We start from the raw sequence: 14,003 nt of genomic DNA on the forward strand, positions 1-14,003 counted from the left end.
TTATATCAGTCTTCGCTCAATCACCCTCGGTAATCCTAAACGTGTTAAGTAATTTAATTCAAGTAAAATACGCAATTAATAACCCCTTTGAAAGCAAACGCATTGAAAAATAATCTCAGTAGTCATACACTAAACAGCTGATCATTAATCCATTAATCCTTTTCCAGTCCCATCTACGAGTGATTAGTATCCCTAGCAATTGATCAGTCTTACATTATTAATTGTTATTGGTATTTAGAAATCGCGAAAGTGATTTTCTTGATTCATCCACTAAACACTAAACAGTAATAGATTGAGCTTTACCAAATTCTTCCAGCGGTGTGAACTTTAAGGCGAGGCTTTTAGTAGTCATTTTATTGGGATATGTTAAGCTTCATCGGTTTTGCGGCCATTGTTGAATGCAACAACAAAGCTTTTTCATCGGATGATTGATGTTTTTCCCGGCTATTGTTTTTGAAATATTGCGCCTCAGCGGGAAGAAAGCTTTCCTTTGGGAGATTTCTCGATGTTTTTATAACGTAACTCTCGCAACTCGTTTATCACGGGTCTGGTAAGCTTTACATCGGAGAGCTGTGTTATCACGCTTCGTGTTTTATTAGTTATTTTTTGACAGCGGTTAAGTTAAAGAAACGTCTTGTAGAGTTTTCTACATTTTAAATACGGATAACATGCAGATTCTATCACAAGAACTGGCTCCTTTGTAGTAGGTATGTAACATTAAACACACATGATTTTTTTAATATCTTAAAAAAGCGAATGCATTGGCTGGTTCTCCAAAAATATAAGTTCAGCTTAACAAATTGGCGCATTGATTTTTAAAGACCGTTTAATATCTCTTTTGATATTTGTGCTATCGATTGATTGATTGATTTGTAGATAGTAAAACGTTGGTTGTATATAGAACAAACTTACTTGAAGGGAGCGTTCTTTTGATATCTGAAAAAATAAACCCAAAAAAAGGTTTTGTACTATAATACATCTATTTTAAAACTTAAAAACAATTTTTTGTTTTATTTTTTGAGGATTGACATAGCAAATGCCGTTCGGGTAGGACCAACATTAACTGCCGTAATATCATCTTATTTCTGAAAAAGGCGTATATGTGATTGCCCCTTTTGTAAATGTCCAAGAATATGTGTAAATAAAGAGAAACAGAAAATATAATTGAACATTTGATGTTTGAGCGATGGCTACCCAAATTTAAGTAGGTAAAATAGTAGGGCTGCCTCACCGTATATCTCTTGATCGTACCGGTACTCGTTTCTGAGTTTTAGCTGCAAGCACATTATACACTTACTTTCAATATATATTGATAAATGTGACATTTTCTATTACCACCATAATAAGCTCCAAAAAATCAATGTTTTTATTATGTGTCTTGATCGAATTTGCGCGTACCTAAATTTACTCTATTTAAAAAAAATTATAAAGGTAAACCAAAAAGGAGGAAATTTTGGCTATATACCACATTGATCAACGTCATTTTCAACGTCACTTGCAGACAGTTTTGCGACTCTCTTTTGACATATGTCATGAAGAAAAATAGTAAAACTGCCCCCAGAACATTTTATACTTACATGTACCTCGAATTCGTAATCTTCATATGTAGACTGTCGATTTCCCAAAACTGAAATAAAAAAATAAATAAATATGTACTCACTTCTCTCCACCTTCGTCATGCTGAGATCATCTTTTCTCCAGTACTTGAGCAGGTTTCTGGGGCTGAACATGCCGAACAGCCCGCCGCCCTCGGCCGCCGCCTTGCGCGCCAAGAAGGGCGCCGCCCGGGCCTTGGGCTCGCCCTGCTCCAACTCGGAGGAGCGGCAGGACGAGGAGTCCTCGCCTAAGGACAGGGAGCGTCGCGCGCCGCCCAACGACATGCAGCCACATCCGCCGCAGCCCATGGCCGAGGGGGCGGCGCGACCGCCTGCCCGCCCGCCCACGGCGCCGAACACTTTGTTCGGTATCGCGATAAAGACACTTCACTCGCGCACACTGCTCACTTAATACACACTTATTCTACACTTTCGTTTTCGTTAAACGGTCACTTCACTGTCGATGTATTCCTAAACAGTGACATATTGATCAAATAAAAAAAAATAAAAAAAAACAATAAATTTAATTTAAATTATGTAAAATTTATTAAAACGCTCAGATCGAAGAATTATATCCAACTTTATATTTGTGTTCAAAATGGTAAATGGTGATATAGACAGCATAGATTTATCATCCGTCTTACTAATTATGCTCTCTTTATTAGTCGGTTCAACGTTGGTGTGGTAAAGCCGGCCTTGAGCCTGGTTTAAGACCATTTAACCCCTTCAGTAATCATTTAAAAATTAAAAATGAAAAAAAAACACATTTTTTTAATCAATGAATTTTATTTACTCTAAATATATATCTTCAAATAAAAGCCATTTTGGGCCCAAAATGGGAACTGAATATTGATGTTGTGGTGCGTAGCGTGAAAAAATAATTAAAATTTTTCTTTAGTATGAATTCCGAATTCTGGCACATAATAGCCGCCCGAGTATTCTCGGGCGTGGTCCTTAAGAGGTTAAACCATACAAGTATAAAACCAAGTTTTCATTGTTCTGGCCTAATGCGCAGCGTAATTTTTACACCACTTTTATAAGAAAGGGGAGAGTGTTTACTAAGTACGCTACACACGTTACTACATATTTTGGATATTTTTAACGGCACAGTTAAATAAGATGGACCTAGTGTCTCTACACGCCATCGATATCTGCGTTGATTGTCAGTTTCCTGCAGAATCTTGCGCAAGTAACTTGTCCATAGTTGAGGATGATCAATTGAATGGACAATGTAACTGATGCCGACCGGGCGGCTTTGCAAATCAGGCAAACCGCACTGATTTGTCATACACAAGATCAATAAATTTGCGCAGATCGATTTGGACAAATAAATCGTAATGATATATCGTTACGTGTGTAGCGAGCATTAAACCATTACATTTCATTTACCCGCGAGAGCAACTCTTTCAAAAAAAAGTGGGTGTGTCAAGCCTACGCAAGACAGAAGTGAAACTTCTAGTATTCCTCTCTCTCTATTTTCATTTCATCATCTCTATTTTCTCTCTTAGGTTAGTTTGAAAATTAGAGGTTAAATAATTCAACGACGAAGCATGGATTTGCTTTTTCTAATATTTTCTTATAGATGAATGACGTTCGATTAATGTATAGTTCCAAAAATTTTCAATTTATTCACAAGTATACAATATTACATAAATAACAATATTACAATTAAAAATTACAAAGAAATTACAATGACAATTTACCAATCATGTGCCATTTTCATTGTCAATTTCATGAATATCATTTCCTAATGTCGTGATAATTGGGTTATGGTAACTAAAGTGCGAGATATATACATGAGCACTTAAATCCTTAATGAATCGTGCAAAAACTGCATCGATTGTTGTCCCGTGTCGGGAGAGAACGTTCGTGAGCGGCTCCCCCACCTCAACAAGCGCATATGGTGAGAGAGGGACAGTGAACGGTGAGCGGTGGTGGGGGTACCCGCATTTTCGTGTCGATTCTGACTCGGTTTTACTCCGTCCCCGAAAATCCATTACGCGCCTAAAGAAGTTTCACTTCAAAAATCCTGTTTAAATGTAACAATACAGGACTGAGAATTTACTGACTTGCTACCTAGATTACTTGCAGTTAGTAGTAAATTGATGTATATGATGCAAAGATCTATTTTACTGCACGGAATATAGCTGGTGACCGGATAAATCATCAAAATGATAATTCATCACATCTTTAAGAAGTTATATAAAGTCATGGAAAGTGACGAAACAAAAACTTTATTAACTGGGTTAAGTAGGTTAGATTAGGTTAGGTTTATTTTTTTTTCATCGATTCTAATGACTTTATATCACTTTTTAAAAGTGTGTTGAATTGTCACTGTGTTGAGTTATCATGGAACCAATGTAGCTAGCTACAGGAAGGTTATACTATCAGATTCTTTCAAATCAATTTTAATTCAAGCGGCGTCTGTTTGTATATTTTGAAAGTACTTGCATCACCTACTTTTACATTCTTCTAGATATTGTATTCATTTTATACTTTCTGATGTCACTTTACAATCTAATACTAATATAATAATAATCTAATATTAGAGTATGTTTTTTAAGTTAAAAACTGTTTTTTTTTTAATAAATAAATATCACCAGTTTAAAATTTTTTTAATTATTAAGTATTTTCTTATTCTTGTATTTGACTGTGATATTCATATATTCATACCTTTGTAATATCAAATTAATCAATATAATGTTGTTAATCTATCAATATATAGTTAATATTTGTATTAGGCAATTCACCCTAAAGAGAGTGCTTTGTGCATATACTTAATATAAGCCGAAAAGTGTTACATTTAAAAAGAAAAAAAATTGTAACTATGAAATATTAATATGTCGTTTATAAGCATATTTTTACGAGGGCTGTAACGGATAGTTAAATGTGTAGCGGTAGATGACCCTTGTACGGTTTTCAATTGAAAAATAATTTAAAAAATTTTATTTTACCAGATCTACGTAAACTTGTGTTTCATATTTATTTTACATGATAATTGGCACAATTTCTACATCTGTATAACCTTAGTACCTAAGTTATTTAGTGTTTTGACGAGAAAAAAAATTATAGCAAATTTAAACGGAATCTGAATTCAGGTAACCCTTATTTCGAAAGGGTTTTTTCGACACACTTTACATGACTCGTAGCTTGCTGGAAGATTTCGCAGAGCTGCCAAGAAGTATACAAAATACTATTTGTTGACAACGCGACCTCTCTCGAATATAATCAAATCATGGACTTAATCTAAAATAGCGACTTTCGTTTCAGAATTTTCACGTATGGAGAAATTCCAAGAAGGAGAAGAAAATATTATAGAAAATCAACATGAAAAAATAGTTGAGTGGAAATTTTAGAAATGATGTCTTCATTAAATGCGTCATTCGAGTATAGTATAATAATTATATTTTGTTGTAATTTCATAATTACTTCTATTTATTATTGCATTGTAAAGAATTGTTTAACTAATCTCCATTCATTTATTATGGCTCCTGCACGGAGAAAAATAAGTATTGCTTATCTGTTAAGGATTTTATTCAAATCATGTTTAAATTGGGATTACAGGCCTTTAATGAATGAATAGATATGTTTCCTCGTAAACTTTTAAGATCGTTTATTTCGGAGAATTCAACCAATACATCAAATTTCAACGTTCATTTTTGGGTTCTGTGAAAGTCCCATTCAAGTTCTGTTATTATTTCACTATAGGCACAGCGCCCTTCAGGTGATTTTGCATAAAATCGGCGCTATACAAGTCATCCAAATATTATTAATATATTGGCTAGTTGCTCGACAGAATTGAAATAAAAACGAAACTTTCACAGAACTTTAAAATTAACTTTGAAATTTGAAGAATTGTTAAAATCCTCCAAAACAACCCGTCCTTAGTAAAATACCAATGTATTATCACGATTTTTAAGCACGTCGCGTCGTCATAAAAATCCTAATATTTTCACATTTCGTCATTATATATTATCAAGGCAAATACAATTGCTTGAACAAGTTTTCAGTTATATAGCGAATTTACTAAAAGTTTATCAGGAAACGGACTTTAATCCCGTTTTTAATCGAATTACCAATAAATTGAAGAGATTTTTGCAATACTCATTTTATTTCGTGTGCGAATAAGCTATTTGCAGTAGCTTAGCGGGTAAAAAATACTACGAAATTTTAGACATTAACGTGTGTTTTTTTTACACTGTCACAATATTATTTATAAAAAGAAACATTGAAAGTAAAGCATTTTTTTATCCATAATGTACTGGGAAATGGGAAGCAGCATGATTCAACAAACTAAAAATCAACAACTTGGTTTAAATATTTAACGTAAAGCTAAAATATTGTCTTACAGGTACGGAATTAAAAGTGCTTCAGCAAGAACCAAGCGGATTTTAAATGTTAAGGCTTTAATTAAGCTTCGAGCAATGAATGATGTAAATTAAACTTTAAGTTAATAAGTAGTATAATATAAATTATGTTCATTCGTGAAATTGATTCATATGGCTGAAGAAAAGTCTAAACATCTTTGAGAAATGAATTGCAATTTAATTTTATGATTCTTACGAGCAATGCTAGTTCGCATGTTGTTAGCACAAGTTATTACCATAGAATAAAAAGAATAAAAGAATTGCGAGATGGGCGTATTTCGTGATCCAATAGTCTGTCTGAGGCTCTCATTTGAATTAGTTCCATATAAATATTTTTTACAATGATCCTTTCGAATGTAGGTTATTTATACTTTAAATTAATAAACGTTACCATACCATTTAAATATTTTAACGGTTCGAAAGTTTTATAAATCGTTTTTCAACTTTTTTATTTTTTTTTTATTTTTACTCCACACAGGAGGCCCTGAAGAAAATAATTTCCCTCAGGGCCTATGTCATCTTTGGGGATGCTGTGTGGAGGGTCTTTTTGTGGAGAGGAAGGAGTGAACATGGGTCTTGAAGAGTCCCATGTTGTAGGAGGGAGGAAACACAGAGGCCGGCAGTTCGTTCCACAGCCGAGCTGTTGAACTTAAGAACGAATCGTAGAAGCGACCCGTTCTCATGTGACAAGTGTCAACTGTGTACAAATGTTGGGCGCGCGTTTGGCGTGTATCCCGACTACGCACCGGTGCCGAAGGGATCAATGACGCTAGTTCTTCAGAGCATCTTCCATTGTAATACCGATAGAACAAGGACAGCATACCTACCTGACGCCTGTGCTCTAAAGATTGCAGTCCGTTTGTTAAGATTGGGGAATCTATCAAACGGACCGCCCGTTTCTGCACAGAGTCAAGGGTTTTTTTCAGGTATTTTGGGGCTCCAGACCAGAGATGGCTGCCAAATTCGACAGTAGGGTGCACTTGCGATTTGTACAGGGTGAGCAGTTGTGTACTATTAAAGTATCTGCGGGCTCTGTACAGTACGCCCAGCTTCTGAGAGGCCAACTTTACTCTAGCTTCGATGGAGCCCCCGTACCTGAGCTGGTCACTTATAGTTACACCAAGCATATCAATGGAAGGCCTGTTTGGAAGATTGCTTCCGTTGAAGGAGACTAGATTATCATTTGGATCCCTTTTAGACGTAATCAGACAGGATTGGGTCTTTGAAACATTAAATTCGACGAGATTATTTTTACCCCAGGAGGAAATACTCTCGAGATAACCGTCCATTCTCTGCTTCAAAGCCCTCCGAGCCGTTGGAGTTTGTGTGCCCTTTGGGGGCTTGTCAAACAAAAAGCTATCATGAACTGTACTGTCATCCGCGTAACAATGAATCGGTGCACATGTCAAAAGGTCATTGATGTGCAACAAAAACAAAGTTGGAGATAGAACCGATCCCTGTGGGACGCCAGCATTTATGGAGTGCGAGGAAGAGGTGAAACCGTCAGCAACCGCCTGAATCGACCTATCCCTTAAAAAGTCAGCAATCCACGTACACAGGGATGCGGGAAGTCCGTAAGAATGCAATTTGTTGACAAGTCCTCGGTGCCAGACCCGGTCAAAGGCCTTGGATATGTCTAGTGCGACCGTTTGGGTCTCACCGTGACGTTCCAGGCACCGCCCCCAAACATGCGTCACATACGCGAGAAGATCACCGCACGAGCGGTTCCGCCGGAATCCGTATTGACGGTCGTTGATAATTTTGTTCTTCTCGAGGTATGTGAGCAGTTTGTCGTTGATCACACGTTCCATCACTTTGGACAGAACTGATGTGATCGTTATAGGGCGGTAGTTGGCCGGGTTGGAGCGGTCACCTTTCTTGGGAATAGGGTGAATTACCGCTTTTTTCCAACCAGAGGGCACAGTGCCACACTTCAGGGACATTTTGAAGAGCTTTGTCAAAACTGGAACTATTTCCGCAGCACACCTCTGCAATACCAGGGCAGGTATTCCATCAGGTCCACTAGCTTTGTTAACATCGAGCCCCCGTATGACGTGGAGTACATCCCGATGCCGGATCCTCAGCTTTTTCATATAGAAGCCGCAGTGAGGAACCGACGGCGGAACAGCACCCCCGTCGTCGAGGGTCGAGTTTTCCGCAAACATTTTCCCTAAAAGGTTTGCCTTTTCGGTGGCGGTGTTTGCTAGTGAGCCGTCAGGTCTGGTAAGAGGTGGCAAACTGGGTTTGCAAAAATTTCGACCTATTGAGCCCGCAAGCAACCAGAATGCTCTGCTGCCATGCGGGCAGGCAGCCAGCTTTTTGCTGATCTGCAGGTCGTGTTCGAATTTTGACCTATTGATGATTCTCTTGCATTCCTTTGCCAATTTGTTGTATGCTGATCTGCTTTCGGGCGTTCGAGATGTGTTGTAGGCTCGGTAAGCCGCGTTTTTTCGTCGAACTGCTTCGGAGAATTGTCGACTGAACCACGGCTTTGAGCCCACACCAGTTTCTTTAGTAGTCGATTGTATGAAGCCATCCATCGCCGAATTGATGACTTCACCAATCTCCTGGGCACATCTTGAAGGGTCCGAAGTCCGAAAACAAACAGCTGACCACGGAAAAGCATTGAAATGGGCCCGCATACCGAACCAATCTGCTGACCTATAGTGCCACACTTTTCTCCTCAGCCTCTCATTGGTTGGTCTGAGGCTAACGGGGATTGATGTCGTCACTAGGCAGTGGTCAGATGATCCCAGAGGCGCTGTGACGTCAATCTTATAACCGTGTGGCACAGTAGTTAAGAATAGGTCTAACAGATTGGAGCGGTGAGTCTGGACATCAGGAACCCTTGTAGGCTCCTGAACCAATTGCTCTAATCCGTAGCAAATGGCAAAGGATTCCGCCTGTCGGCCAGCCGAGTCCGTTGGGCCTGATAACTTCAACCATGGTTCGTTATGAACGTTGAAGTCCCCCAGAACAACAAACTCGGCCGAAGGGTAGCGGGGCAAGAGATCATCAATAGTATCGCTCAAATGTTTGAAGAGCTCGGAAGTGTCTGATTCGCTATGGTTCGGTGAGCGGTATAGACATGCGTAGAATCTTGCCGTACTGGCAAGATTGACGCGCACCCACATTACGTCGAATCTGGAGTTTTCCAGACTCAATAGTCGCACACAGTTGACGTCAGCTCGACTATAGAGGCAGACTCCTCCTTTCAGTCGGAATTTGCTTGCGAGGGTAAAGCCCGGGCAGCCCAGATAGGAGGAGTCTGGCGGCTCGGCTATCTGAGTTTCGGATAGGAAAAGAAGGTTGGGACGTTGGGACAAAAGATGGTGATGGACGGAATTTAATTTTGTGTGCAGGCCGCGAATGTTGGCAAAATTTACCAACAGTTTTGGCCCGCACCGGGGACGCCTGCTACTCGCCGCTGTAAAGATGTTAAGTTTGTTTTTATGTACATTCATGATTTTAATTTTTTTTTGTTTTTTTTTTGTTTTTAAGGGTATGAAGTGAAAGGAAGGTCTGGAATGGAAAGGTATGAGGGGTGGGTAGGAATATGGGGTTCAGGCTGTCCAGGAGTGATGAGCGTTTGGTTCCAGCCCACCCACTGTGGTGCTAAACGATAGGCTGGGAGAGTCCGGCTGGAGAGGGCATCCAATGCGCCCCAAACGCTGCTGCTGGGTCCCCTCCGGTCACGAACCGGCACAACAGCAGTAGCGGGGTTTTTTCACTCGCTGATGGGGCAGCCCACCCTTAGTCGTGAGCCTGAGGGTCGGGCCCCTGTACTATCGAGCGGCCCGGACAGCGGTAACCGGTTGTAAAGGGTCTCCCTCAACCAGCATCTCCCAACCGGCCCGCCACGCAGAAGGTGGGCCGACGCACCCGCCACCAAGACCTGGGCAAACCTTAACCCATGAACCCGGGCACCCCTGCTAAGTCACCAAACGTAGCGAACCACTTGGGGTGACCTGTGGCAGAGGTGTTGGTCATCCAATAAATGGTTCCCAGGGCGGCGGTACCCATTCCCGCCTACCAAAATGATATAACATTAGCGGTAAGCACAAGATTTTATTTTTATAAACGATGAATTAGTCATTTTTCGAGGATCCCTCTAGAAACATTTGAGATTTTAGTAATACATTCATAAGAAATAATTAAAACTAGCCCCACGGAAAAAAATTCTAGGTCTGGTAGGGCAAAGTCGGAAGTAATTCCGTACATTACGCAGGGCCGCGCGGCCGAATATTGTTTTACACGACTTGTATTGAAAAATTCCCACTTTATTTTGGAGATTTAACCGCTTGTCTGTCCAAGACACAGAGTTGCGCATCGCATATTTGTGTGCATGGCTTCTTCACTTTATTTTCTTATTTTAGGGTTTTGTTTCGTCAAGTCAGTGGCGACATTAGTTTTCATTGAAATTTACATGGAAGACATTTATAGTATGTGTTATCTATTCAGTGGTTACCATTTATTTCATATTTTATTAGTTAAATACGTGTATATCGCAACAGTAATTTAAAAGAATATGTTTTTCGGAATGCAGTGCAATCTACAAATAGTAGAATAATCTTCAAAGTAATAAAAATGCGAAGTTTTTAACAACAGATTTTGTTTTGATTTTCAAGGACCTGATTTGTGGAATAATTCTTCTCTGAACGATAATTCCATCGTAGATTGCTTTAGAGAATGTTATTGTTCAACCAACTTGCAAACAAGCACAGAGCAACTCCATGAATAGTTAACGAAGGCAAATTGCATTACAAAACTCATCAATACCTTTTCCCCACTAGCCAGCAATGCCGCTGAACGAAGCGTTCAACTTTCCTCTGAGCGGAAGAGCTTTATTTATTCCCGGTATCCTATCAAAGGCAGTAAACGCAATAGGGAATTTTATTGCTGAAGTTATTTTATAAACTTAATGAAATAATTTTATATTTTTACAAACATTATTGACATTACACCATTTTGGGTTTATGATTATATTTATCGTGGATTGATGAATGACATTATTACCTTTCATCTGCTTCTACAACTATCTCTGTTTTTTATTAAAACACAAATAACATTGTTTACATCACTTTATTTCGATACAAAATCTCAACATGTTTCATGAACCAAGTTCACTTCATCAGGAGCACAAGTATACTGCAAGCTCCTGATGAAGCATATACACAAGCTCCTGATGAAGTGAACTTGGTTCATGAAACATGTTGAGATTTTGTATCGAAATAAAGTGATGTAAACAATGTTATTTGTGTTTTAATAAAAAATAAATAATGCCATCACAAAGTGAAAAGCAGTTAGAAGAAGTTTTCTTCGAAAAATTAACTATCTCTGTCTCTCGTTTAATCATCAAAAAACCAATACAATCTTATAAAATATTAAATTAAAGAATTTACTTTAGGTTAGTACTTTTGCTGTAGTTTATTTTAAGCATTATATTATAAATATGAGTGAAAGTACTTATTTTTCATAAGAGCATGTGAGTTACTTAAGATTTGATGTAACAGTGTTTTAGCCTAGAATAATGTTTTCCCCACGACTACCATGATTTTTGCGGTTACGTTACTAGCATGCAAAATAACCCTTCGCTCGAAGTTACCTTGTTTTTACTCCAAGAAATAACTTAACCTTCGGGGATATCACGTTTTTAGTTACTACAGGGTTTTCCAATAAGAGGTGTTATTTTGAAATGAAATGAAAATTAAACTATCCTATATTTCAAGCACAAAATTTCTTTGAAATCGGTTGGGCGGTTTCAGAGATTAGCGTGTACGAACACAGTGACACGTGATTTTTATATACAGGGTTTTCCAACAAGAGGTGTTATTTTGATATTCAATCGTAAAAGATCAATGGTTTCGTTAGTTGTGTGGCACGTAGCGCCGTTTTGTTGAAAGTAAACGTTGTCAAAATCAATATCATTCAATTCCGGCCATAAAAAAATCATAAATCATCTCTCGATAGCGCAATCCATTCACCGTAACTGTTGCTCCAGCCTCATTTTCTAAAAATTAAGGTCCGATGACTCCGCTGGACCATAAACCGCACCAAACAGTCACACGTTGAGAATAAGGAGGCTTTTCAACAATAACTCTTGTGTTTACCGAGCCCCAGATGCGACAATTTTGCTTGTTGACGAAGCCACCGAGGTGGAAACGGGCCTCATCACTCAAAATGATTTGCATTTGATTCACTCAAGTGAATTTTAATAATTTCAATGCGTTGTCGAAGCATGTATCGTTCCATTTTTATCAATAACGTAGTTTTTACTTGTCAAATGTTAAAAAATGACAGCTTCAAAAGCAACATCTACCGAAATAACCGGTTATTCAAAATAACACTTCTTATTGGAAAACCCTTTAGTAATAACTTTACTCCCAAGGTTAACATGTTTTTAACTCACACTTTTATAACGTAGCGCAGTAAAAACTTGGGGCGGAAAAATAATGGCAACCCTTGAAATATTGCGTAGGTACTTTTATGGTCGCCCTTAAAATTTTCGGAATGGTAACGTTACGTCCCAGTTCGATTTTCCAAGCACCTAGGACAATAAGCTTCTACAGCTAGAAAAATACAAATAGGTTACCACCTATTTGTATTTTTTTGCTGATGAGATACAATTTAGTTACTTTCTGCGTCTGAAACAAGCTATTGAAGTGATGGCTGCATGCAAAATAAGATATTCAGGCATAGACCTCCAAATGAATAGATTGGCCCAATGAAACATCCAATAACTTGAGTTTACCCGATTTGAGATAATATGTAGTCATGTTTTTCAGCCAGTAATTTGCGCGCCATTCTAAAGAGGACTGATAATTCGTATGCAGATTTTATTTTCGAGGCCTTAATGATGACATTACAATAAGAGTTACCTGTATACTTTCATATTAATTTATTGATAAATCACCGAAAATGGAACGGTCACGCCGCCTCCCGTTCCATTTTCCATGATTGGCTCGTCTATTAATTTGAATGTCTATGTATTTAGGAGAATATGATTGAAATAGGCTTATTTTCGGAAGTTTTTATAAGTTTGTTTTTTTTCTTTCATCACATTTTTCTTGTATTATTTTAAAGCTTGATATTGTCATTAGACTACTAATATCTGTTTCTGAAATATAATTTTAACATTTTTCATTATTTTTTGTAAAGTTAGATTTATGAGCTTTCTCATCCCAAAGTACGTCACAATACCAGAAAAAAAAACAAATAAAATTAACGAATTATTAAACTCTTTCACGGATAGTATATTTTTGACAGGAAAAATCTGTAGACAACCCTTATGTCATGAATCCCCGGTACATTGGACTATTTATCTCCCTTATCATTAATTTTAAGGAAATCCATTAAAGTTTACGGATACAAAAACCGCAACTTCGTCATAACTATTTAATCTTTATGCATTAATTCGTCAAGAGTAAATAAATAGACAGCAAAAAGATAACGTTAAACAGTAAACAAAACTGTTGATATCTTAAATGTTATGGGGAATCTAGGGGATGGTACGTTGATATAAATGCGTTTCATCGATGATCGTGTATTTTAACCGACCGTTAAAGGGGTTGATGACAGCCTCCCCGTAACCGCCACCATTAAACATTTAACGGTCTATCATTGCGTCCCGTGAAAGCCTTTTCCACTTACAATGCCATGGAAAATATACGACCTAAGTTAAAAATTTATATCTTTGAACACAAAGGAAAAATTCGTAAAACACAAAATTTGATGTTTCGATAAACAATCGTTCTTATGAAAATAATAAAATCTACCCCCAACAGTCTCTTAATAGATATAATAACGTTTTATTTATAACATAATATCCTTAGTGGTTTCCTTCTACGAAAACAATCTAGTGTTCAAGAAAAGGGGGAAAAGTGGAGTATTTATTGAAGATATAAACAAAGAAAATCACACTAATGTTAATGTTTTTATTGAAAAACATTTTTTTAATTAGTTAATGACTTATTTAAGACAATAATTTTTTTTCGTGATTATGTACATACTTTTTACAAACAACTATTATTTATAATACATC

The 14,003-nt window shown here is 37.7% G+C and overlaps 1 protein-coding gene across 1 annotated transcript; it reads right to left on the reverse strand.

Moving 5' to 3' along the window:
- On the reverse strand, positions 1-1,965 carry LOC149423831 (uncharacterized). The gene is made up of 2 exons (XM_089631902.1): positions 1,661-1,965; positions 1-35 (listed from the first exon to the last, which is right to left on the reverse strand). Exons 1-2 carry the CDS (start codon positions 1,902-1,904, stop codon positions 1-3), a joined length of 279 nt encoding a protein of 92 aa, XP_089488028.1. The 5' UTR covers positions 1,905-1,965.
- Between the last annotated feature and the right edge of the window lie 12,038 nt (positions 1,966-14,003).

This window comes from Hesperophylax consimilis, chromosome 5 (genome assembly GCF_061612785.1).
Source record: "Hesperophylax consimilis isolate HC1 chromosome 5, BYU_Hcon_1.0, whole genome shotgun sequence".
In the NCBI taxonomy this organism is placed as follows: domain Eukaryota; kingdom Metazoa; phylum Arthropoda; class Insecta; order Trichoptera; family Limnephilidae; genus Hesperophylax; species Hesperophylax consimilis.